Source organism: Apteryx mantelli, chromosome 1, assembly GCF_036417845.1.
Source record: "Apteryx mantelli isolate bAptMan1 chromosome 1, bAptMan1.hap1, whole genome shotgun sequence".
Lineage (NCBI taxonomy): Eukaryota > Metazoa > Chordata > Aves > Apterygiformes > Apterygidae > Apteryx > Apteryx mantelli.
This window is the reverse complement of record NC_089978.1, coordinates 2161639-2185946: the sequence shown is the minus strand read 5'-3', so window position 1 is coordinate 2185946 and position 24308 is coordinate 2161639. Positions and strand designations below refer to the sequence as shown.

Here is a 24308-nt window from a genome sequence, read left to right as displayed (position 1 = left end):
TCGGGTTGAAATCTCATCACAGTGTTATGCCCGTTGCTGGGATGTTGAGGCAGACTTGACCCTGCTAAAATGTCGCTGGTTGTTACCTTCCTCGTTCAAGTGTTCCAGAGACCTCTTCTCCATCCGAGCGCTGTGCTGACCTGCTGTCCCCAGCTCTGAAATTACAGCCCATGATACGTGACTTCCTAGCATAAAGCTTGTTTAAGTCATTCACAGAATCGCAGAATCACAGAATAGCTGGCGTTGGAAGGGACCTCTGGACATCATCTGGTCCAACCCCCCTCCTCAAGCAGGGTCAGCAAAGGTGACCTCCCCTGCAAAGGGGAGATGAATCACCCAGCAAAGGTGACATTCCCTGCCACCTTGCCAGAACTGAGACAGCTGCTGGCATTCCTGGCATTCCTGGGAATTGCCATGTCCGGATTGACTGCACTTTGTGTGCTCTGACCCTCTGCTTAGAAGTTAACCCTTTTCCTCCCTATTGTAAGGGAAAAATTGAGGAAGCCACATAGATTGTCCAGAGCATATAGTGTTTCCCCTGCGTCGTTTGCAAAGCAAAATAACGCTCGGCTGTTTGCAAAGCCAGACTAGTGCAGTGACGTTATCCGTTGGTCTGTATGTGGCTTGTGCCGCGCTGCGAGCTGAAAGCTGCCTAAAGTCTAATGAAGGTGTAGTCTTTGAACCTTTGATAAAACACAGGTTGAGTTAAGATGAATCAGCGAGGGGACAGTTTTGACAGGGCACTATTTTATTTTTAAAAGCTCTCTGCTCTCATCCCTCACTGTAACACACCCGCGCAATAGACCTGCTCCTTGATGGAAGTAAGAACACGCATACATCAGGTTTCTGTAGCAGTGAATGCAAAATGTATGAAACAACATTAAAAAATGAACAATGGAATGCCAATACATAATGCATGTACATAGACTTTATTTAAGACAAAGTATATCAACCAATAAAGTTAATTGTTTTTGTCTGCATTCATCCCTCTCTAATGTTATATATTTTGGGGGTGAGGAAAAGATAAGGCCATTCAGTAAGAAGTTGCATTAATTCTTTGGTTGACATGTTTTATTAAAAAGAATAAATTCAGTTGCATTTTAAAAAAGAGAGGGAGAGAGAGAAACTGCCTTTGTTTTTTGGGGTTTTTTTTGCCCATTTACATATTTCGTGTATAAATATTTTTTCATAAAAACATCCAAATCGAGAGGGTATGCTCCACGAACACTGCACAAAATATATTACAGACATTTATATGGATGGCAGGAAGGGAGACAGAGGGCTGAAAATTTCCAGGCACCCAGTGATTGATGACAGACGAGGCTTCCCCTGACGCTTTATTGAGTTTCCGATGATTATCTCTCTCTGAGACATTTTTTACAGATGACGGCCGAGCTGTCACAACGGACCATGGGGGAAAAAAACCAACAATAATAACACTTTAATCTCTTTACTGCACTGCTCCCTAGTATCTCAGATTCATCTTCCCTGACGCACGCAGTTCATTATCCAGCCCCTCCCTGGGTAGGAAATGACGACAAATAAATAAATATACATACTCACCCTGTATGCTTAGAGAGAAGACCCAGGAAAGGAAAGGAGCCAGGGCATTAATTGATCTTTCTGGAGTTACTGCGGTTCATTAGCGGAGATGTTGGGCTAGAATGGCATCAGGTATTCATTACAATGTTTTCTGTTCTGTTTCTATGGGAACTTTTCAAATCTTCTGGTAATCCGTCAGTAGTTTTTAGAAGGGAGTGTAGAGACTGCACTGCAGAAGACCCATGGTCTATGTTTACTTTACTGTTACAAAGTATTGGGTGCTCAGAGCTCTCCCGAGGTCTAGGTGGCAAAGTCCCTGCACATGGGCTTACTCAATTTTAGCTGCATGCACAGACGTCATTCACGTCAGAGCTGAAAACACATCCAAGAGCAGAAAATGGCCCACCAACTGGGTGGCATTCACTCAAGGAGAGACAGCACATGCAAGCCCCTTCATTACAGAGGATCCTTGGTGGGGTTGTGTGCCCAAAAGGGGCTTCCTCGTAGCCCCAAATCCAGGAGAAGGGTTGAAACCTGTTAGACCTGGCCCTATTGCCTGGACCTATTGTCTGTCCCCTGTAGCACGTCCCAGGTGAGTGGGACAGGATTAGTCTCTGTTAATTCTGGGAGGGGTGTGACAGCCCCCCTTTCCTCAAAAATCAGATATAAAGCAAGCACAATACCTGCACCAGCAGCCCTGAGTTAGAGCATCTGCTAGTTCATAAAACAACCAATGAGGATAGTGATGAGGAAGCTTGGCTCCCTTGAGAGGTGAAAATGGTGCTCATGTTGGGTTTTCAACTATAACATGGAATATTTGGCTTCTTTGGTGCCTTTGATTGTCCATCCTGGACAGATCTTAGTTTGGCTTCTCTCTAGTATTTTGATGCTCTCAGAACCGATGTTGTGAGGATGCCTTCCCTGCTCCTGGAAGTTTCCCTTTCTGGCTGACAAGAGGCTGGTACTGTTGTTTCCTTCAATACCTACAAAGAGCGGCTCTTTTTGTTCCGCTGTTCGTTTTTGCTAATGGTTGGACTGAAGGGCTCAAGAACTTGGAAGTTTATCCTGACTTAGGACATTATTCCCCCCCTCTCCCTTGAAATGGCATCTAAAAATAGATCTTTGTTTAGTACCAGAGCATCAGCACTTTCAACTCTCTCATGGTGTGTGTCTGAGTATAAGCTTGTATATCAATGTTGCAGATGTTGTTTAGTCTGTGCTTGGGCCCAGGTTGGACCTGCACTGAACAGGAGATGGTGATGCACCCCAGTATTACCTTACAGGGGTCTTGTACCTGTGTGTGACACAGTTCAATCATTTTTGCTAGTCGTGGTACGTTACCTGAGCGTTAGCTGGGTTTTCATACAAATCTGCCACTTCCCTAGCTAGTGTGTGTGTGTTGTGGGAAGAAGGGCAGATCTAGCTAGAGTTGGACTTGGAGCCATCGTGATGCTGGCTTCCCCTGCAGAAAGCCATTGCCATTGCACCTCAGTTTGATCTACTGCATTACCCGATCTTCCACCTTTGCAGTTCAAACTCTGCCTTGCTCTTGCACCTGGTCTGGAAGAATTGGTATTTCAGTTTGCCTGTCTCACTGCGCAGTCCTTATCCTGTCCTCCTTGGAATGTCTTGTACCAGCTTTGCTTGGGCCTGAAAGTACAAATCATTGGGCTTTTCCTTTTGCAAGGTATCCACGTGCATTGGCATTCAATAGAGCAAAGCTCAAGGGAAGAAAAAATTATAATTAATCAATTTTAGAAAGCATCGGTTTCTATTCAAAGGAACATCACGGCCTCCAGGTCTGATTTCACAAAACCTGCCAGGGCTTAATTTAATTGCATTTGCTTAGGGGATCCCGGATTTTTTAATGAGTTGTAAAATGTATTATTATGAGTGATTTCCATCCTGGTAGCATTTAGGAACACACCTCATGGAGCTCACTGTACTGGTGGCTAAGCGAACACAGAATAAAAACTCCTGGTCCCAAAGAACAGCCCATTTTAATACCGGACAAAAGACGGCAAGCAGATAGATGCAGACAGGAGCAGAACTGAAGCCAAGTATTGTGCTCTGTAGGACTTTAACCTGTATTACTCTCCCGTTAATGAAGGAATTATTTCCAGAAGAGTTCCTGTTTTTATATGGCTACTTTTTGGCATTTCTGGAAAGCTTGGAGTTTAGGAGGGAGTTCCTGATGGGGATGAGCAGATGAGCAATCAGAGCTGTATGATGAAGGAAAGCTTCAGCATTACTATGAGGAAATCCATGGGGCATTACCAGCTGACTGCTGTCTCAAGGACCTGTAGCACTGTCATCCCTCAGAGTCTTTCTCTTAGTTATGGTTTGCTGCTTTGGTGTTTTGTGCTTCTGGCCCTAAGCAGTTACAGGCTGCTGGGATTGTGTTTTGGCCAGGAGAGGAGGAAGGTGCAGAGGTTCTCTGGACCCTTCTGAGCAGGAAAAGGGAAATAAAAGGCAAAAGTGTCTGTACTGCTTGCTTGCATTGAATCCTGATTTCACTTGAAGCAGCAAAAGGTGCAAAGAGGCTGTGGTTGGAACAATGCTGAAATCTCTTCTCTTTGGCTTTCACCAACCACTTCCTTCCCTGCATGAGTACAGTGAAGGCAGTGACTGGAATCTGTTGAAACCTGTATTGTCTTCATCCCTGCTGCTCCTCAGTGGTGGGGGGATTATAACCACCAGAAACCCCCACAGGAATCCTGATTGCCTCCTGAAAGAGGTCATTAGGCCCTAAACAATCTCTGAACTTTGGTAAGCTTCCACGTCCTTGGTGATGGTTCATGCTGCTATGCGTGTTCAGACAAAGCAGTTCTGGTTTGTCTCACTTGGTGAGCTGAGCTTTCATTCTTCTTTCCCTGCAGTCCTTGTAACTCGGGAGGATGACTTCAACAACCGCTTGAACATCAGAGCCAGTTTCAAGGGCTGCACAGCTCTGCACTACGCAGTGCTTGCCGATGACTACGTGACAGTCAAATTGTTGCTGGATGGAGGTGAGTTTCATAACTCCAACAGGTTCTTGGACCAGGAGCACTGTTACTGAGCAGGCCTGACCCACGTGTCTGTCAGGCTTAGACAAGGACCACACTTTTTCATTTATAGGATTAATTACAATTTATTGTTTGCTTTGATCTCTTTGTCTTTTAGTTTCTGTGTTCCCATTCATCTCCAACTGTTTTTCTCGTGTACTTAAGGTGGCTGCCCTTGTGTTATTCACTGAGTGCTCCCTTTCATCCTGTAGATCTGTGGAAGTGCATCCACTGATCTCTCTATTCAATACTGTGAACGTTTCACTATCCCAAATTGCGCTCTTCTCCGCTGTCATATCCCTTATGTTACCTGTGCTGTGTAGAATCTAAGAGCCCCACCTTTGCTGGAGATGGATCTGCTCTGGAGACAGCAAAGCACTAGGGAGGTACCAGTACCCGCATTAAATGTACAGGCTGAGGTACTGTTGGTGCCTTGGCCTCAGCAACGCAGCTCCCTTGAGAAGCAGTAAAAATTAGCCTGTGCAGTTACTTGCTGCCCAGGCTGGACTCTGTCTAGTACCTGAGCTGGCATGTTTAACACCAGCATAGGAATCTCAGCATTACAGCTCAACTAGTCTGTAGACATGCAACAAAAGCTTCTGCAGACACATGTAGCTATAGTGTTTTCTGCCCCAAAATCTTACCTAAGTAGTTGATAAGTAGGTGGAGTAGGCTGGAAAGATCATATCCAGCGCCAATAGCTGAGCCATTAGTTAAACCTCTGTCTCATGCATCCCAGTCCAGTGCATTTACGGTAAGACTTTCTGGTGGTGTTCCCCGTTAGATCACAGAGCCCCTCTTCTCATGGATCCTACTTCAGTGTATTGTGTCATCTCTAGTTTAACGGATATATAGAGATACTAAATAGATGAAAATTCATAGGATAGTTCAGTTTGGAAGAGACCTGAAGAGGTCTCTAGTCTAACCTCTTCTTCAAAGCATGGTTAGCTATGAGGTCAAACTGTGTTACTCAGGGCTTTTTGTCCAGTCGCATCTTGAAAACCTCCAAGGATGAATACTGTACAGCCTCTCTGGCCAACCTGTTGCAATGCCAGACTGTCTTCGTGATGCAAAAGCTAATCAGTACTAGCGCAGGGAAAAAAAAGATACATTTAGCTAACAGAATAGAGATGTGCTACCATGACGACAGTTTTTTATACTTACCCTCTTGCTGATCTTTACCAGGATGACATTTGTCTTGTGTTATGCCACTATCCAGAACCAGAGCCTGTTGAATGTGTGTCTAGATGTGCATGGTGCTGTTAAATTAGCTCTATCTGCCTAACATGCAGATTGTTCTGTGGGCCATAGAACTAGTGAGTCCTGCTTTCCTCCAGATTTATGTCCTTTATCCCTAGCCTTCCTCCTACTGCAACAATTTCATCTCATGTATTTCACATGTATTTCACAAGTAAGATGGCGTGAATCTCAGTGACAGTGCTTTTTCTCTAAGAAAGCCTAAAATACAGGCATCGACTAACTGCAAGGGCAGAGGAGGCAGTCTCCATCTCATTTCTACATCTGCTCATCCCCTGCTCATCTGTCTGAGTGCTGTTACCAAGCACTGGCCTCTCTAATAGCGAGGATTGTTCTTTTTGTCCTGTATCTGGACTTTTGTGCTGGAGCCACTGTAGTCCCTGTGAATGAACGCTTCTGCTGCTTGAGGCTTATCAGAGATGTCTTTGTTCATGGCGAAGTGTCTCAGCTCGAAAAAACTCAATTGGATCTCAGAAAAAAGCAGATAACAGACTGTAGGTTTGTGTTTTTTGAATACAACTAGAGAGATTGTATGCAAAATCAAAGTAAAAATTCAAAATTTAGTCAGCTAGAGCACTAAAATTTGAAGATCACTCATCATCTGTTCTTAATCCAGCCCCATGGAAAACCTTCTGGATAAAAATTGAAGAGATGCTACACTAAGAATACATTTCCAAGTAAAAAACCTTCATCTTACAAAGACATGAGCGTGTCCCAGAGCTTAGACACTGGAAATAGCAATCCAGGAACATGAATCTCCACTTGGTGCATAATGTGTACGATCATGCTTAAGTCCGCCTAGGATCTGAGGCTAAGTTTACAATGTTCTTCAGATTAATCTGTATTCACCAGTCCATGGACAGTATCCACTTAGCCTTTGCAGTCATGGTTATGATGAAAATTTACGATGGTTTACTTGCTAATCAAATACATTTCCCCTCTTTTGTCAGGTGAATTCTTCTGGGCTGATAGCATGACACAGTCCTTCCAGACTCTTTCCATTCTTTTAATGTGTTTTTGCATGCTGAAGTTCGATTTCGTGATTGGCGCATGACATGAGATTTTCACTGCTTTGACTCGGGATACTCCCCTCCTCCCAGTTCTGGGCAATAACAAAGCATCAGTCTGTGCATTCTTGTTAGTATAATCTGCGATGAATACATAGCTGTGAGTCTGAAGGTCTCAGAAGTGGAGATCGAACACCTTTTAAAGTGGGCCTGCCGCAGGCCCTTTTGTGAAGATAATTTCCCCATGCGGTCTGCCATTGACATCCGAGAGTAGGATGTTTCCTGTTTGCTGACATGGAACAGACTCCCGTCACTCCTCCTTTACACTTCCCTACACCTGCCTTTTTACTAAGTGTCCATTTACTCCCTCTAACACTTCCTTCACTTGGTGCCCTGCCCTCAGGGCCAAAGCCATTAACTGCCAAGGCCTCTCTGCGTTAAAACAACTACCCCGTTGTTCGGGCGGTTTTATTTTTAAGGGAAGCCCCTATGTGCTTGCCCCTCACCCCACCTCCCTGGCCTTTTGTGGCCATTCAGTGACTCACTTGACCCCTCCAGGACCTTCTCCCCTTGTGGTCAGCATGTGTGTGCCCAGCAGACCGCGAGACGAAGTCACTGCTCTGTTGTCCTTTTGGGCAGTTGTTGGTGACATTTCACAGTCTCCTGACCTGAGCTGACACCATAAATGTCAGTGTTTATGTGAAGGAGTGGGTGGGAGCTCACGTCTACAGAGTGCGCCAGTTGCTACTCCAGGCACGATCGATTCGGAGGGCTTTGTGTTTGGCTCGGAGGAAGGCAGACTCTACGGCCGGTTGATGGTGGAAGCCTCTTAGTTTTAGAGGGAGCATTTATTATGTCATCATTTTAGTCTGCTGTGTAAAACAGCCAGTACTAAGAAGTTTATCTTTCTGCAGCAGAAGGGTAGCCTCACCGTAGAGCTCAGCCTTCTCCTAACACCCTTCTAGCAACTTTCTGAGTCTAATCCTGCTCCAGAATCTGTCCCTGAAACGCGTGTAGCCAGAGGAGCTGTTCAGGTGATCTGTCCAAGAGCACCCAGGTCAGCGGGGAACCAGGACTAGAATTCGGTTCCTGTGACCCCCGAGCCGGTGTCTGGAAGCAGGGTGCATCCCTACCATCTCTCATCCTCTCAGCCCTGGACTTTTGCTGATAGTCAAACCAAACCTCCCCAATTGCTCACGCTGCTAATGAGCCCTCTTGCCCTCAAGCGAGGGAGCAGCGTGAGCAAGCGTGAGCCAGCATGAGCAAGCCTGCTCTCCCTGCAGGGAACTCCAGAACACGCTTGAGCTCAAGACTGGCTTGAAATCAGATTCACCAGACACTGTTTGCCCCTATGCATCTCTTGACTGGCCCCTCCTTTATTAAATCAAGTATAATCTGCTTGCCTTCGCTTTAAAGGCCTTTCACAGCCTGTCCCAGCCCTGTGCACCAAGCTCTCGTTTGCCATTGAGAGATTGCGCTGCTGACAACCAGGACGTCAGCCTCCATTGCCTGGTGGTTAGACCGTCAAACTAGCACCTTCGCTTGGAGGGAGCTCATTGAACTCTGGAGAGCTGTTGCATTCTCTTCCCCAGTGCTCGCTCCAGCGCTCAGTTGTCGGCAGGAGACCTTGCAAGTAGCTTGCTGATGCCTAATTTGCTGCTCAGCAGCATTTCATTGTTTGCATGTCTTTGTCTGACTGTATCCAGCTGTTGTCTCATACTTCAAACTCTTTGAAACGGGACTGTCTTTTCAATCTCTAGTCATACAGCACACCACTAGAGCGGTGTCTTGGCCCCTGACTAAGGCACCTAGGTCCTAAGACACTCTGTAATTGTCATGAGGGACAAACAAGAAGATAAAGGGAGAACAGTGTTTCCCCATCAGGATGCCAGGGCTTCTATAATCACAGAATCAGTGAGGTTGGGAGGCAGCTCTGGAGATCATCTAGTCCAGCCCCCTGCTCAAAGCAGGGTCAGCTCGAGCCGGTTGCCCAGGGCCGTGTCCAGTCGGGTTTTGAATAGCTCCATGGATGGAGACTCCACAGCCTCTCTCGCAAACCTGTTGTGTGAAATGCCCTGCTTTAATGACGCACTTGAGTAGGTGGTGTCTGACATTTCCTCTCTTTGTTTAAATGTAAGAGCGGTTCCCTCCCTCACAGACGATCCCCTGCCCATTGCCAACACCTCCCCTCTCTTTATTCCCATCACAGGGACAGGCTCATCCCCTCCTGCCAAACCTGATCCGCCTCTTGTTACAGCTCCCAAGTGTTTCATTCTCCCTCACATTTTCCTAATCCCTGACTAACTTGCTATCCACTTCCATCTTCAGAAATTCCCTTTGCTTCTACCTCCTGCCAGGGCCTTTGCGGTGCTGGTGTACATGGGAGATGTCTGACTGTAAACACCCATTTATTCCCTCTTCCTGCACACTGTTTACAAACAACTACCACGGTTGTGGTATTTGTCTCCGACGTGGGACCACTGATGTGGATGTTGTGCTGAAGGTACCCCCAAAAGTAGTCTGTGCTTTCATACCGGCAGTTAAAATCTCTTGGACTGGGATTTTAAGTCTCTGAGGTGCAACAAAGCAGTAACTGAGCCAGGTCACGCTGCAAATTGCTAGAGAAGCTGGGAGAGGAACTCTGGTCTCCCTGCAGTGGACTTCATCCACTGCAGCTAAAGCGGTTTTGCTGACCCCGCAGCCTTTGGCAAGCTGACTCACAGTAATGATCACGCTCATGTAGGCTTCGTGCTTGATTCTCTCCACACTGCCTTGCAAAATGTAAGTCATCTACTCAACTCAGTACACGTACATCTGTAATTAAAGAAAAAAGAGGGAGAAGGAAAGAAAAGAATGCATATTTATAAAAACATTTTAGCTAAAGCTGCAGTAACCCAGACTTCAGCGCTCAGTTTGCCAGTAAATTTAGCAGTACATTTGCTGGTAACGTTCCACGCACACGTATATGATACACTATAATTACAAGTATTGTAAATGCGATAAATGATAGGTAAAAAAAGTTACAGAGCTACCGTTGCAAGGGATGGTCTTTTCACATCAGAAGGTGAAAGTGCTAGTGGTATTATGAGGAAAATTGAGGTTGTAATTATAGCTGGTTTTGTTATGTTTGAATTCTGCACAATTTGTCTTTTACCCGGTGTTTCCAGTTGTACGCTAGATGCAAAGGGCTCCATTCCTATAGCAGCAGAGTGCTGTGGGAGGCCGAAGGGACATCGCTAGGCAGCTTCGGCCTCCCAGGGCCCCCAGCAGCCACCACGTGGCGGCAAAGAAGAGGGGCTACATTGGGCCTGTTTCGCATCTTGACAGGTGCCGTCTGTCCGCTTCATTCCACCCACTGGAGTTACCAGTATAAGCAAGCGCAAAACTGGGGCAGTTTAGAGAAAGTGAGGAAGCCAAGCTGGCAGAGGTCTGTTAGGCTGAAAGTCTGTGCACAGGAGGTCTTTTTTTATGGATGAATCCTTAAAAATTTCCACCCAGGGTTCAGACACAGCTGTATAGTGAGTTTAAACCTATTGCCAGGTTTTGCTTTTCTCGGTCCTCCTTTACAGACCCATGTAGCCCTAGGGAGTGACTGCAGCTTGGAAAGCATTGCCTCTAGGCCCGAACCAGCGTGCAGCAATAAATGGGTGCTTGAAAAGTTCCCCCATTAGTTGGTTCCCTTCAAAAATCGTTTCATTTTTTCTAAAGCTACCTTGGCAGCTTTTTCTGTCTTGCCTCTTAGCTCACCCTCGGTTGGTTCTGACACTGTAACTTGAGATCAGCCAAGGTTTTGGGAAGAACAGCGGAGCAGGTAGGATGGCGTCAGCACCACGGGAACCAGGACTTAGTTTTGTCCATGGCACTCGCGTTATGAATGCAAACCATGTCTGCAGTGGTCTGGGGGAATGTGCGAGTTCGTCTGCAAAACTGGTGTTACCGGGACTCAGTTTAGGGAAACGAAAGCCACAGGCTGCTTTGTCTCCACTGTTTTTTGCCTCATGTTTCCTAGAGTTAAGCACCCGTCTGTCTTGTGAAGAACAAGGCCGTAAGTCAGTCCCACTGAGCAAGAAACAGGCCAGTTTTAAATAAAATAACTCTGCCTCTACTGTCCGGGATCCCGTAGGCATACATGCAAAGTGATGGTTCCTTGGTAAGAACTCATGCTGGGAGGAGCATCCCTATTCCTCTACAGAGCCTAAAATACTGCGCCAGCTCCCTACCTGAGCTAGGAGAGAACAGATCTCTCAGAGTGCCTCGAACCCAATCCACAGTGTCGGAGGAGCGCTGCTGAGTACTTCTCTGAGCTCCTACCAGTGCCTCAGAAGGCACCAAGCCCTTCTAGACTCTGAGGTGGCAGCGGGGGAGTCAGGATCAGCGTTTCCAGAGAGTCATATACGTGGTAGGTGTCCCCCAGCTGCTCCATCCTTGCAGTTTGCTCCAGATGCGGCTTACACAATAAAAGCACCTGCTATAACACATCTATCCCAGGCCTGCTGTGGTGCAGGAGTGCCTGAAATCCTCTCTCCCTCTCCATGCTCATATTTACAAGGGAATGTGATAAATTCAGTATTGATTCCTTCTGTTGCACTGTAAATTTTGCAAAAGATGATTAAATAGCGCAATAGAGTCTGCAAGCGCTGTGGCTCAATATGTTCTGGGCCGGCGTATCGACCCCCTCTATCCGACGGCAGCAAGTTCCACTCCCAGCCGTGCCAGACCAGTAATTAAAATCCTGTGAGACTGGGATTTAAAAACCAATCATATCACAGCATTGAAGCTTCTAACATCCCACCGTGGCGAGAGCAATAAGTGTGTGAGTGCAAGCACATTTATGTCCATGTCGGAGTGCTTAAGAATAGTTTCCCCATAGGGCACGGGCGCAAATAGATCCCTTTCTCAGTGTTTCTGGGTACAAAGCTCTACAGTGACATAATGTTTGTCATGGGTTTAATAGCTCTGCCCACATGTGCAAATATATAGAGAGATGATGCATCATTCTTTGGTTTTCCTTCTTGTACTATGACCTTACAAACAAAGATAAGGTGGGTTATTTTCACCTCTACATGTTATTAGGTAGGCATGAACCAACGTGAACTCAGATTAGAATTAAGATTGAAAGAAGCAGGTAGGCCAGCTTGTTTTAAAACTGATTGCAAAGAGTAAAGGTTTTTGTGACCCCAAACTAGAGTGCAAATTGTCAGAGCCCTTCCATGCTGTGGTCCTTCCCATGTGCTGCTGGGAAAGCCTGTGTTGGAGAGGGGTCCAAAGTTCCTGTGCAAGGTGAAAGTTTTGCGATAAGACTTAGCTAGTGTTGGTAATGTCTTGAGCAAAGCCCTTTTTTAATTCCGACGTGTCAAACTTTGTGCCCTGAGCGCAAAACTTGCAAAATTGGCTCCTGTACTTGCATCCCGATTGCGAGGTCTGCACCTGAGTGGTACACGCAGTGCTGTGTCGTAGCCTCTCTGCTCTTGCGTGACCAAAGGAGCAGGCACGGGAGATCAGCAGCAGAGCGCTGTGATCCCCTGGCCGGTTGCCCCAGCACACGGAGCTGCAGAACAGGAGGGAGACTGCCGTGCCGTGCCGTGCCGTGCCGTGCTGTGCCGTGCTGCGCTGGGCTGGGGGTGCACCAGCAGCAATAGGGCCCCTTGCTCGGTGGAGCCTTGCTGGAGGGCACGTTCCCCACGTGGAGCCTGCTCTGAGAGCCGCTCCCCCGTGCTATTTTGTGATTTCAGGGACGTACCCGCTTGCACGAAGAGGCTGTGGATTGGAGTCTCGTGCGTTGGGAAGGAGATAATTGGGGGGGCGCTTTCTCTGCCTGCACAAAATGTGCTGCAGCTTATGTGCCTGCTTTGTTTCTGACTGGGGGTGCGTGCGTGCAGGCAGGGGTGTTATGTACTCCAGGCTGCTTATCTGTTACAGCACGAGCGCCGTTCAAATAAGTTACCTGTCCAGGAAGGCAGATCCAAAATAGCATGTTTATATTTAACACACACATTAAAATTGTTTTTTTTCTTTTCCTCTTGTACTGTGGCCTTCCCATTTGTCATGCATGTGGGTGGTTTTGTGCATTCAAAGGGCAATGCAGTCCTCAGTACAATTATTTTTCGGGAGGGCTGATTCCAACGAGAGCAGTATCGCTATGCACTGGGAATAGCTCTGCAGAGCCCTGTATTTTCCAGAGTTCCACCGGGATCACTGAGAGCAAATTTGGTCGAATTTTATGCTGGAGTGAAAAATCTGTGGGCAAGAGTCCAGGGTGTAGCGCGGCTGGAAAGGGAACAAACAGATGTAACAGGAGCTGGAAGTTAAGGCCCATCACATGGTAGGTAGCTGAGCGGGAATGGAGAAGAGGGCTTGTTTGCTAGTAGGGCGTGAGAGGTGGCCAGCAAACATGGGCTTCACAAAGAAAAAATCATGAGCCGGGAGTGGAGAGTTTGCTCTCCTTGAGGCAGAATCATGCGGGTCACGTGCATCGTTGCAGCCGGTTTCTCTCGCTCCCTGCGCACCCCTTGCGTTGGGATCCGTGCAGCAGCGAGGTGCTCCTTCTGCAGGGAGGTTCTGCGGAGCGGAGATTACACCCAAAGGGAAGCACGGCAGCCGTTATCACAGCGCTGAACAGCCTAAAAGAGATCAAGGAATCATGAGGGTTTTGTTTTTCCCCCAAATTTAAAGTAGTATCCTGCAATTCAGAGCCTTAATGCTGCCATGTGCCAGCACCACATGTGCTAATGCCTCTTTATAGGTTACCTTATCTCATGTGCTGATGACACCAAGGAACCTTCAGGAGGCGATGTGGCTGAATAAATAAAGCACGAATTTATCTAATTGCCTTTTGATCCCTGCTGAACTTTGGTGTCTAGAGCCTCGGCAGTGAGCTCGACGGTTTGTCCGCGTGTAATGCGAAAGGGGTGCCGTGCATGGGTGCCGCGCTCCGAGGAGGCAGAGCAGGCGCTGCCTGCGCCCTGCCTCCGCGGCGCTCCGGATTTTATAACCGTTCATCAGGTTCCTGTCAACTCTCCTTTCTTCTGCTGAAGAGTCCACCTCAGCCATTTGGTTACTCCTTCTTCAGCAGCTCCGGGCCCCTCACGCTCCGTATTACTCCTGTCGGTGCCTTTGCCACTCTTACCCTTTTCTCTGGGCTGAGGCAAGGAAACCTGAGCGCAGCGCTCGGGGCAGACAGGCATGGGTGCTGCAGTGGCGTAATGACTTTCTGGTTTGTTCGCTCTCCTTTCTGAAGTAATTCCCACCTTGATTCAGCAGTAAGCTAATGTTTTTGTAGACCTGTTCACAGCAACAACAAAACCTCATTCCTGATTTTCTGGCGAAAGGTGGATCGGAGCCTGTCATTGTTTATGTGTAATTCAGATTGATTTTTCCACGTGTGCGTTGGTTTACATTTATTATCTGTGCTGAGTTTCGCTTGCCTGCTTGTCCCTGTCACTCAGCATTATAATGTCCTTGTGCGGTTCTTGGCAGTTGTTTTGTTGTTATTTGTTTCTGCAGCTCGGAATAAATTAGTGCTGGTAGTCATCGTTGTCATGTCAGTATTTGCCCTCTTTCCCAGATCACTTGCACGTAGTCTAACCCCACGGGCATCAGCACAAATCCCTTGGAAGCCCTTCGATAACCCTCCTCCCCTGAGCAGACTGAGCACTTGGTCTCCTGTGTTCATATCCCTTGTTTTCAGTGCTTAAGGAGTTATTTATCCACGGGAGGCTTTTTTCTGGTAACAGCTTGCTACTTAGGTAAGGAACATTGTCAAAAGATTTTCAAACATCAGAGTATACCTGTATCGAGCAGATCACGTTATCCACGTGGTTACTGACCCCAGGTAGTGCCCGCAGCTTTGGAAGGGAAAGCTTTCTTCTGCAGAAGTTGTGCTGACGTTTCCCCTTATATCCTTGTTCCACATGTTTCCTTCTGCATTTCCTTATATAAAGTCTACTTATCTGCTGAGTGCAGCAGTCAGACACGTTAGCCTGTAGTTCCCAGATCTCTCGTCAGTCTTTTTTACAAGTTGGTGTCAAGTTTGCTGCCTTCCAGTGCTGTATTTTCATGCCAATAGGTCGTTGGCAGTGGTTGATAATTTGGCTGTTTTACTTTATGTTTGAGCTCCTTCTGAACTATTCAGTCTCTGGGCCTGGCATTTGTTAATCCTCATTTATGTTTTAAAACTGTTTCTGGTGTCTTTTCAATTTGAGACACTTCCTCCACCTTGTCTCCTGTAAGAAGAGGTTTGGGTGTGGGAACTTCTCTATAGGAACCGTTGATGCAAGGAGCTCATTTAGCCTTTCTTCATATAGTCTTTGGATCTTCCTGTTGCATCTTGATCGCCTATTGAAACTCACAGTCCCTGGCTAACTTCCAGCTTCTGGTATGGTTAAAAAAGAGTTTTAAATCCCTTTTGACCTGCATTGTTACAACTTTACATTTAACTTGCCAGGGCAAATGTTCTGTTCTAGTCTCCTTGTTTGGACACAGCTTCCAGGTTTTGAAGGATAGAGGGGTAGTTGTTGGTTGGGTTTTTTTTAATATCCTAACTTTTCTCCTTATAAAGACTTTCTAATAAATAGTGTGGGTTTTTTTAGCCTTTAACGTCCATGTTGTCGGAAAGCTTTTTCCTGGTGGGTTGCTCCCTTTATTTCTAACAGGATTCCTTGTGTCCTATAGTTCCTCTTTTGGAACAAGACACCTTGGATTCTTTGTTGGTCTTTGCTTGTAAAGAAGTTAGGCATGAATGTGTTCCCTGTTGCGGTGTGGTTCTTAGGAAATGATGTTATGCTCTGTCCGAGACTAAATTAAGCCTTGCCTCTGCTCATGTGGGTTTTCTGACCAGTTGCTTTAGGAAGTATCTCTTAGTCTCTGTTCCTTACCAAGTAATTAATATCATGGTTTTTGCACTTACAGTCTTTCCAGTTTTTCTTAGCTTGTCACATCCTTGTCACCAAGCTGATCAGTCTTTCAGAAGCAAAATCCTAATACGGAATTTCCCTTTTAAATTGGGACATTTCATTCCATAAAAAAACTGTGTACTGGCTGGTACAATTAACTTATTTATGGGTTTTGTATCCAGATTTTCTTTAATATATAACATCACACCTCCACCACTGAGACTCATTCTCTCATGCCAGCACAGTTTGTATGCTGGTATTATGGTATCCTGCTGTTATCTTGCTATCTGCTCTTATCAGCCTCCTCCTCTAAAAGCATGCATTGCAGTTTGGCTATCATCGTTTTAGACTTTTCGTCTGTCATCTGTCTGGAAGCACATACACATTTGGTCTCAGTCTGAATCACTGTGTTTATGAGCACTGACTCATAAACCAGACTTCAGTGAGGACCTCTTCTTGCAGCTTCTTACCTGACTTTGTTAGTGTCTGACCTTTGTCTCAGGAACTTGGATCTCTTGCTGGTTTAGAGGGGTCTGTCCTTTGCATGTAGGCTCCCTCTGCTCCAAAAACTCTTCTAGTTCTTAATCAAGTCTGAACCCTTCCTTCCTGCATCAATTTCTCAACTATTTATCAAGACATCATCTCTCTGTATGTGTTAAAATTTGTTAAAAGCCATGGCTCTCACATACCCAGTCCCAGTAGTGACTAGGTAAGTACAGAAGGGAAAAAATCCTCAAGAGAGTGAGAAATCAATTGCCAACTTGGTCTGTTAAGACAAAATGTATTTTTAATACAGACAAATGCAAAGTTCTGCATCTTGGGAGAGGAGCAGAGACCGTGTCTGCAAAATGGTATCAGCCCTTGGAAAGTGAGGACTTTGAGGTGGGTGCAGAGTCACACCCGGATGAGCATGGAACAGAAGGAAGCATTGAGAGTGATTTTAGGAAAGAAAGGCAGGACAAGAACTAATACCTGATGCTAGACAAATTCATATAGGAAATGTTTCATATGGTTTAAGAGTGAGGGTGAATCAGTGCCAGAAGGAACTACGGGCAGCCCAGATCCTCTGTTCCTCAAAACCTCCAAGATGCAGCTGGCTGCCTTCCTGGAGCCTGTGCTTTAACCAGCGCTAGTTTTGACTTCTTTGAACCTGTGTTGTCAGGCTCTGTAAAGATAATGGAATATCCTGCACTGTCCAGGATATCAACCTGATGGTACCTGCTGGCCTTGGTCACTGTGAAACCAGAAAGAGTTATTTCAGGAGTGAGAATGGCATTTCACGGTGGTCCTCATCTGCATTTGTGATTCTTCTGCTTTAGCATTTATGGGTTGGTCTCTCAGGCTAAAAGATATTCTTTAATGGGTTCTCTTTAAGGTAACACTATATAGCTCTGCGTCTGTATATGAGAGAAGTCACAGGCTTGGGAGGTCAGTGCTGCGCCCCGTGCGGAGGGACTGCTCAATGGTGGTGGGGACTGACACAGAGTCTCAGCCTCAAGCCCATATTGCCAGTCTGGCTTACAGGTTGTTTAAGGTGATAAAGCGGAGTTTGGCCCGAAAGAGCGATAATTAGATCTTTGAATTGTACATTGCCTTGATTTGTGTTGCGCATGTACTCCTATGGAGGCTAATGTTTTCCCTGGAGACACAAAAGGCAGGATTTGCCTCAGCATGTAAATACATTGGGATGGCTTGGTCTCACGTTACAAACGGATGCACCATAGGCAGAGTAATCAGCAAGTGCCACCAACTAAGAAAGGTAGGGTTGGGATGCTAAACCATGCGGGGTGTTGTGCTCAGGTGTGCCTGCAGCTTCTAGTTCCACCTGGTACCTTTGCTAATTTTGCTCTGGGTCTTCCCTTGAGGAGCAATTTTCCCAGGAGGTATGTGTTCACATTGAAATTCAAGCTGTTGGGAAGAATCCTTCGATGCAGTAGCAGGGGGAAGTTCTCAGCAAGAGTAAAAGGGCATTGCCCAGTAAGTGGAACAGCGTGCTGGAGTGTGTTCCTTTTATTTCTTGAACCGTCAGACAGCAAAAGGGTGGTAGGATCCCAGGCTGGGGTGACTACTTTCATATGAATGTTATATGTTAAAAGCTACTTGTGAAATATGTGTCTTATTGATTTAAAAACAGGTTTATGTTACTGGAAAAAGGGGTGATCATGCTAATTCAATCACTGAAGACTCAGGAGAACAGGAGTCTTTTTATATTACTTTAACTAGCCATGTAGAGCAATAATAATGTCACTCCTTGTCAAAGCTGATGGCTGATGACATTGTGTAATCCCCAGCAGGTAATATGGGCTGCTTCCTCTTGGTGAATCCCAGACTATTTTGGTGTTTGAACAAGGCCATGGAGAGGTGTAACTGCAGTGGCAAATTGCATTTAGCACACCGGAGTTGTGTAATTCGTTTCAGTGATTGTCTGCCGCTCAGAGCTTCTCTGGTTCAGGGCGAAAGCTGCGCTGTGTCCCCGTCTTTAGCATCCTGAGCAGCGCTTCCCTTGTAGATTTGGGGATTTCCAGTCTCTTCTTTCTGGGATTTAGTTTGCTTTGCCAGAAAAATCGGATGAATTCTTTTTTCCCAGGTGATATGGTGGGTTTGGCCCTGCAGAGTCTCCTGCCAGGAGAGACCTGCTCCCTGGAGCACCAGGCCGGGCGAGCGGGCTGTGATGGGGTGCCAAGCAGTGCCTTTGGCAGAAGGCCTCCCGGGATCCTCACCGAGCCGGCTGATGGGGCTTGGGTTGCTCCTGGGTGCAGGACAGGGTGATGCAGGCTGCACTGCGCAGCGAAGAGCGGGTGTACGTGCGTTGGAGAGCCACGACCTGAGTATTTGCCATCCGTTTTGCTGGCTCCTGGCTCCCCCGTAGCTCAGGCTCAGCACCCTGCTGTCGCGCCGCGCCGCAGCGCTCCCGGCCCTCCCTTGCCTGACCGTCCTTGGCTGACCCTTGGCTCCACGCTGACATGTCAGTGTAGACAGGCTCTTACACCACCGGCTGCACGGGCAAGGGCTGGGCATGGGTGCTCTCCTCACTGGGGAGGGTCTACTCGGGACCTGGATGAGGTGGAGGAACCTCGAGGAGCCCGGGCATTTTCCCTTGCTGAAATGACTTTGTGATGGCCAGACCAGCGCCGTGAGATGTTTGCAAGAGCAGGACCTAGCTGGGGACCTTAGTTGGGAAGCTAGCGGCTCTTCCCCCGGGAGACTGCAGCCGTGGCGCTCTCCGGTGCCTTGCTGGCGCGATCGCGATGCCCCGTTCCGTCTCGGAGGCGCGAGGAGTTGTTCTTGCCGGGCAGCGGGCAGCAGGAGGGTACGTGCGTGCTAGGGCCCGGGTGTGTTTTAACCCGCTCCGGTGAACTGACAGCCGACAGTAATGAAGATAAAACAACTTGGATTTTAGCACCAATTAGGATTCGAGTTAGTCTCAGATCCCAAACAGGTTTCAGTGGAAGCCTCCAGTTGGAGCCTGCACGCCGCTGGGACGCAGGGTGCTCCGATTCGCCATCCCCGATGCAGCGTGGTGGGCTCCCAGGAAGGGTCCTTCCTCCCTGAGGCCACGCGGAGAGTCGGAAGCTGAGCTCGTGTGCTTGAGCGCCTGCCCCGGGGCAGGTCATCGTTGCTGGGCCCCGTCGAGGTGGCCTCCAGCGTAGGAGAGCAAGCGAGGACCGAGCGCGGCCTCCGAGCGCCATCCCGTCTCCTCCCTCCGCCACCTCCGGAAAGCAGCGCCGCGAAGCGAGGCGGCCTCGTAGCGGTGCCCGCCGTAGCGCCGGCCCTATTGACAGTTACCCGGAATCCGAAGGAATTCGAGATGAATTGTTAAGAGGATGGAATTAATAAAATTTGAAAAATTGAGGCCTGTCACTCTCCTAAACTTTTTCCGATACCGCCGACAGAAACATATTTCCCCAATGAGTGACCTTCTGCGGCTGCCGCCGCTACGCCGCGCCGCGCCGACGCTGGGAGTGAACTAGCCTGCTATTTATCAAATATTATAAGCCGGGGCCTACTAATCCGAGCGGGGCGGCGGAGGAGGGCGGAGGGGATGGAGGCGGCTGGAGGCCGCGCAGCCCCGGGAGCTGCCCAGGTGTCCATCTCCAGCGCCAGACAGCTAGTGGGAGGTGACAAATTGCCTTCTATTAAGCCTCTAAAGGTTGGCGCCCTCTCAGCAGGCCCGCGATAGATCGCCCGGGCTGCTGCCTCCGCCAGGCTCCGCTCCTCGGGCCAGCTGCCTGGCTCGTGGCGGGGGGGAAAGGGCAGCGGCCGGAGGTGCCGATCGGAGGGAGGAGGTCAGGCCGGGGCGCTTATGAACTAGTAGCCACTTTTGCCTTCTATTAGCAAGCCGAGTGACATCGTTATTTATTGCAGCGTAATATTTTATTGCTGCCGGTAGTCGAGGTTGGAATCGACCAGTTGTACGAGTCGGGTTCTATCAATTATTGCAGCAATTAGTCAAGTCGTCAAAGCCATTAACAGGGGGATTAGGCCAATATTGGATAGCCATTATTGATAGATCCAGGGGAAGGGAAAAGCCAAACAAACCCTCAGCCTTCATTTGAAATGAAAGCAGGCCTAGCCTCGAGGATGTCATCATTCGGAGAACCCAGAAAACTTCCCCCCTCCCCTCCTCCTCCTGGCGACCCAAAGGAGCATAAACCCGAGGTGGTTTTGGGAAGCGTCGGGGCTGGGGGAGGGGATCAGGGGAGCACTGTCTCTTTAAAAGATATTGAGAGGCCAGCCTCGGCAGTATATAATCTCACCTGTCTCGATCATATTCTTTATTTGCAACGACAAGGCTTGCAATAGAAATTACTCTGTGTCGAATGTTTATGGAGCACATTTTTCATTCTGTAAGCAAATATAGATCCCTGATGCCAATGCTTCGAAATGGCTAATCTCTCTGTCTCTCCGCTTCGCGATAGCAAAGAGTCCTCTCAATTCTTTCATATATTATGATTGCTGCTTGCTTTTATTGAGCACTCGGGGTGCTCTGTGCTTTCCTACATTTTAGGAGCAGAACTGCAGCCTGGTTTGGGCATGCCAAGGTAACCAGTTTGTTCCCGAGTTTTCCAGCTCGCCCGGTAGAGTGGAGGATGTTTATAAAACCTCTGTGTGCGTAATAGCGCGGGGATGGCTCCCATTTTTCTCCGTAATGCACAGCCACCGGCAGCCTACCCTTCGCCGTAGCCCTGTCCCTCTTGTCACGTCCGTTTTACAGATGACTGGGCAGGCCGTGAGTCAGAATCGCCTCCTGGAATTAGGGGCTCTTTTGTTCCCAGGCTTCTTCTCCAGGGTTTGATGACTTCTGCTGCTCTGAGAACGACGGGGTGGCTGCTTAGCTGGAGCACCGGCTTGTTGGGTTTCAGGCCTCTTTGCTCATTCTCGTCAGCCTTGCTGTCTGCTTGGCGGCAGGAGGCTTTTCGGGAGTCACAGTGCGCATACAACGTTTGTGTTGAGTCTCTCTCGGCCTTAGAGATATTTCTTGAGAGGCCGAGGCCCGGAGATCAATCCTGTGACACCTCGGTTGCATCTTTGACTATTTCCCTGTATCGGTGCCTCCTGATCTTGGACTGCCCTGTCCAAGGTTACCACTGTATACTTCCCGCTGCTTCCCAGCACAGCAGCTGGGACCAGTTTGACTGTGCATGTTCTTCCACAACCCAGTGTGCTTGAGAAGATGACAGAGGACAGGGAGCTGTGTCCCTGTGAGTTTGTTTCTATGAGGTACCCATCTGACTCCCTCCAATGGTTCAGTCTTTGGGTTTTGTTGCCTTTTTTTTTTTTTTTTGAATTAAATTCTAAAGAAGATGGTGATTTTTTCCCCAGGAGAGAAATGCAGCTACTCCTGTGGTATGAGGTAGCAGCTGTTTAGCAGACTACAACCATCTCAGCAACTACAGCTTGGAGTAAAAGAGAGGAAGGGCACCGTGTCCAATTGAAGCTGCAGGGTCCCGTTTGACTCCCAGAGGGTCGGTCGCTGGTGCTTTTGTGAAGCTGTATTTTCTTTTGGTGATCCCATGTGCTTTCATCCCCCACAGCAGCTCTTCCCTGCCAAGCCAATTGTTAGGAGTGACAATTCCCTTTTCTTGTTCCCTGCACACCCGAGCATGTAACTGCTGGTTATACATTGTCCCTTTCTGATCCAAGTACCCTTTGGAGCAAAGGTTAGAAGAGGACACCAACTAGCGCAGGAGTCACAAGATGTGCTTCATGCTTATTCTGTCTCGAGACTGAACTCTGATCCCTTGATTTTTTTTAATTTTTCCCTGCCATCAGGTGCCAACCCCCTGCAGAAGAATGAAATGGGACACACACCCCTGGATTATGCCCGTGAAGGGGAGGTCATGAAACTTTTGAAAGCATCGGAGACAAAGGTGAGCCTGAAATTCAGGTGACTTTTCTGCTACAAGGACAGTTTTAAAGAGAACTTGCAATCGAGGAGTGCCTTACTGCACTTCCAAGATTTCATGCTTTTTGAAGGAGGTATTTATAAATGAATGGCACAATACGTAGCAAAAAAAAAACCCCTAGACTTTTGAAGTCTCTTTAGCTATCTTCATGGCTATGTGCCCTCCTCTTCCATGTTAACATTTGTTCCTTGGCAGTGAGATACATAGGACCAGTAATACTGTTCTGTAACCTTTAGCTTTAGGCAAAAATGCAGTAAAATCAGGATGCCATTTCTACTTTATTTTCTGAAATTCCTGGAAATAGAACCAGATCCTAGGATTAAGAGTCCAGTTGTGGGCCTGGTATCCATGTATTCGTGAGCACCTGTCTAAGACAGAAGGACACTGATTTCTGCTGTCTGGTCGTAAAATGTTCATCTCATCCCTCTCAGCCTCAGTTTCTCCTTGAGTGGGCTGGAGCTCACCATATCCCTTTAATGAGTCGCTGTTGCAAGGTATTTGCAAGAAGGAAAAGAATCAGATTTGCATGAGCGGTTCCAAGAAAAACCTCAGGAGTAAAGAGGCTTACAGATTAGCAGGATCGGGGGAAGCTTGACCACCTTTTTATCTGTTTTCAAGCTCATTGCAACAAAACTGCAAGTCATTAGACATGAGGGATCTACAGTCTGATGTGAAGTATTTAAAATGCCTGGATATGAGGCCTTGTTTAAGTAAGAGCCCTTAATTATCAGTCATTAGGAGAGGCAGTCACAACAGTGATGACTCTTGAGCACCATCTCCACAAGAATCTCAAGTCAGCCGGGGCATTAAGCCTCACAGCCCCCTCGCAGCCCCTCACAGTTCTCTGCAGAGTTGATAGCCCCTGTTAGTGCCGCAGAATTGCTCATGGTTTCGGAGATGGCTTCCGAAGTTGTGTACCTCAGACTTTGTTTGTTACAGGTTTGGAACGTGAACTCGCATGTTTGAAACCTGAGGTTAGGAACTTGCCTGTGCTTGGAAGGTGAAAGTAATTTAAACTGTGGTGGTTAGTATGTTTAATAGATATCACCCAGAATTATGGCTGCCAGGCAGTCAAAACCGCCGTCTTGTCTGTGCTTGCCCAGGAGTATCCTTGCTGGAGCTGGAATTCAAAACTGGATTCCCCAGGTGGTAAACCACTGCCCTAAGCATGAAAAACAATGCTCTTTCCTCTCGTGCTTTCCGTGCTTGATCGCAGTAAAGGAAAAATGGAACGTGGCAGTTCTCTGCGGAGTTGACAGCTTCTTGTGTTAGCCAGAAGCACTGCTTACAGGGAGCCGTGCTTGCTTGGACAGCTCTTCGGAAGTTTTAAGGATGGAAAGTTGAGAATCTTGAAGTCACTTGAACCACTTGAAATCTTTGAGGAAGAGGGGAAAAATTATCTGCTGGTTAAGTGGTCTCTGGAGTCCAGCACTGGCAAGAAAACCCACCCCTAACGGTTTGAAAAGCTGCATTGGTTTTTATGCTTAACTAATAGATGGAGGAGAGAAAGGAAACATATCTATAAAGATGTTGCTGATGAAAATGATTGTACTTGTATATAAAACATAAGACAGTCGAGCCAGCTTGTGATGAATATTGAGCTGGGGGGGATACGGTGCTACAGGGGTTGCATCCACCCCTGTATCTGCATTCCACTGAGAGTCTTTGAGAATTTATTGCTCATTTTAATCACTGCTAGAGAATGAATTGGCAGAACTATGACTGGATGGGCACATCGCATAGATTTTATTTACATATCCTTGTGACAGAATAAAAAGGAGTTTTCATATGTATTTTTAATTTATTTTGATTTCATTTGTTCTTTAAAAAAAGAAATCTGTGTGTGCTTTCCCTATTCTAGACAGCTCTTGCTTGGTGTTTAGGACTCTTGAGCTAGTTGATGTTGCTAAACAATCTGGTGAAGTCTAAATAAGCTGTCATGTATATGGGGCTAAAAGGAAGGGAGTGGCCCTTGAGACTAGAGTCTTGTGTGTGTAACTGGAATTAAAACAGTCACAGGACTGAGACTTGAACACTCATCTCAGCTCCAAGGTTCTTCCTTTGCCCTTTCAACTCTTTTTCCTTCTGGCAAGCCTGCAAGAAGACCAGTCAGGAGCTGAAATTTATTTTTGGTGAGTTTTCAAGCTTCCCTGAAAGTCT

At 47.3% G+C, this 24308-nt stretch overlaps 1 protein-coding gene across 1 annotated transcript in view; it reads left to right on the top strand.

Annotated features, from left to right (window-relative positions):
- The window catches only part of CLPB (ClpB family mitochondrial disaggregase), a 93341-nt gene that overhangs the window by 33181 nt on the left and 35852 nt on the right, over positions 1-24308 (top strand). The window contains exons 5-6 of the mRNA XM_067305809.1: positions 4422-4550; positions 22015-22112. Coding sequence (XP_067161910.1) covers positions 4422-4550; positions 22015-22112 — 227 coding nt within the window. The remainder of the gene's footprint in view (positions 1-4421; positions 4551-22014; positions 22113-24308) is intronic.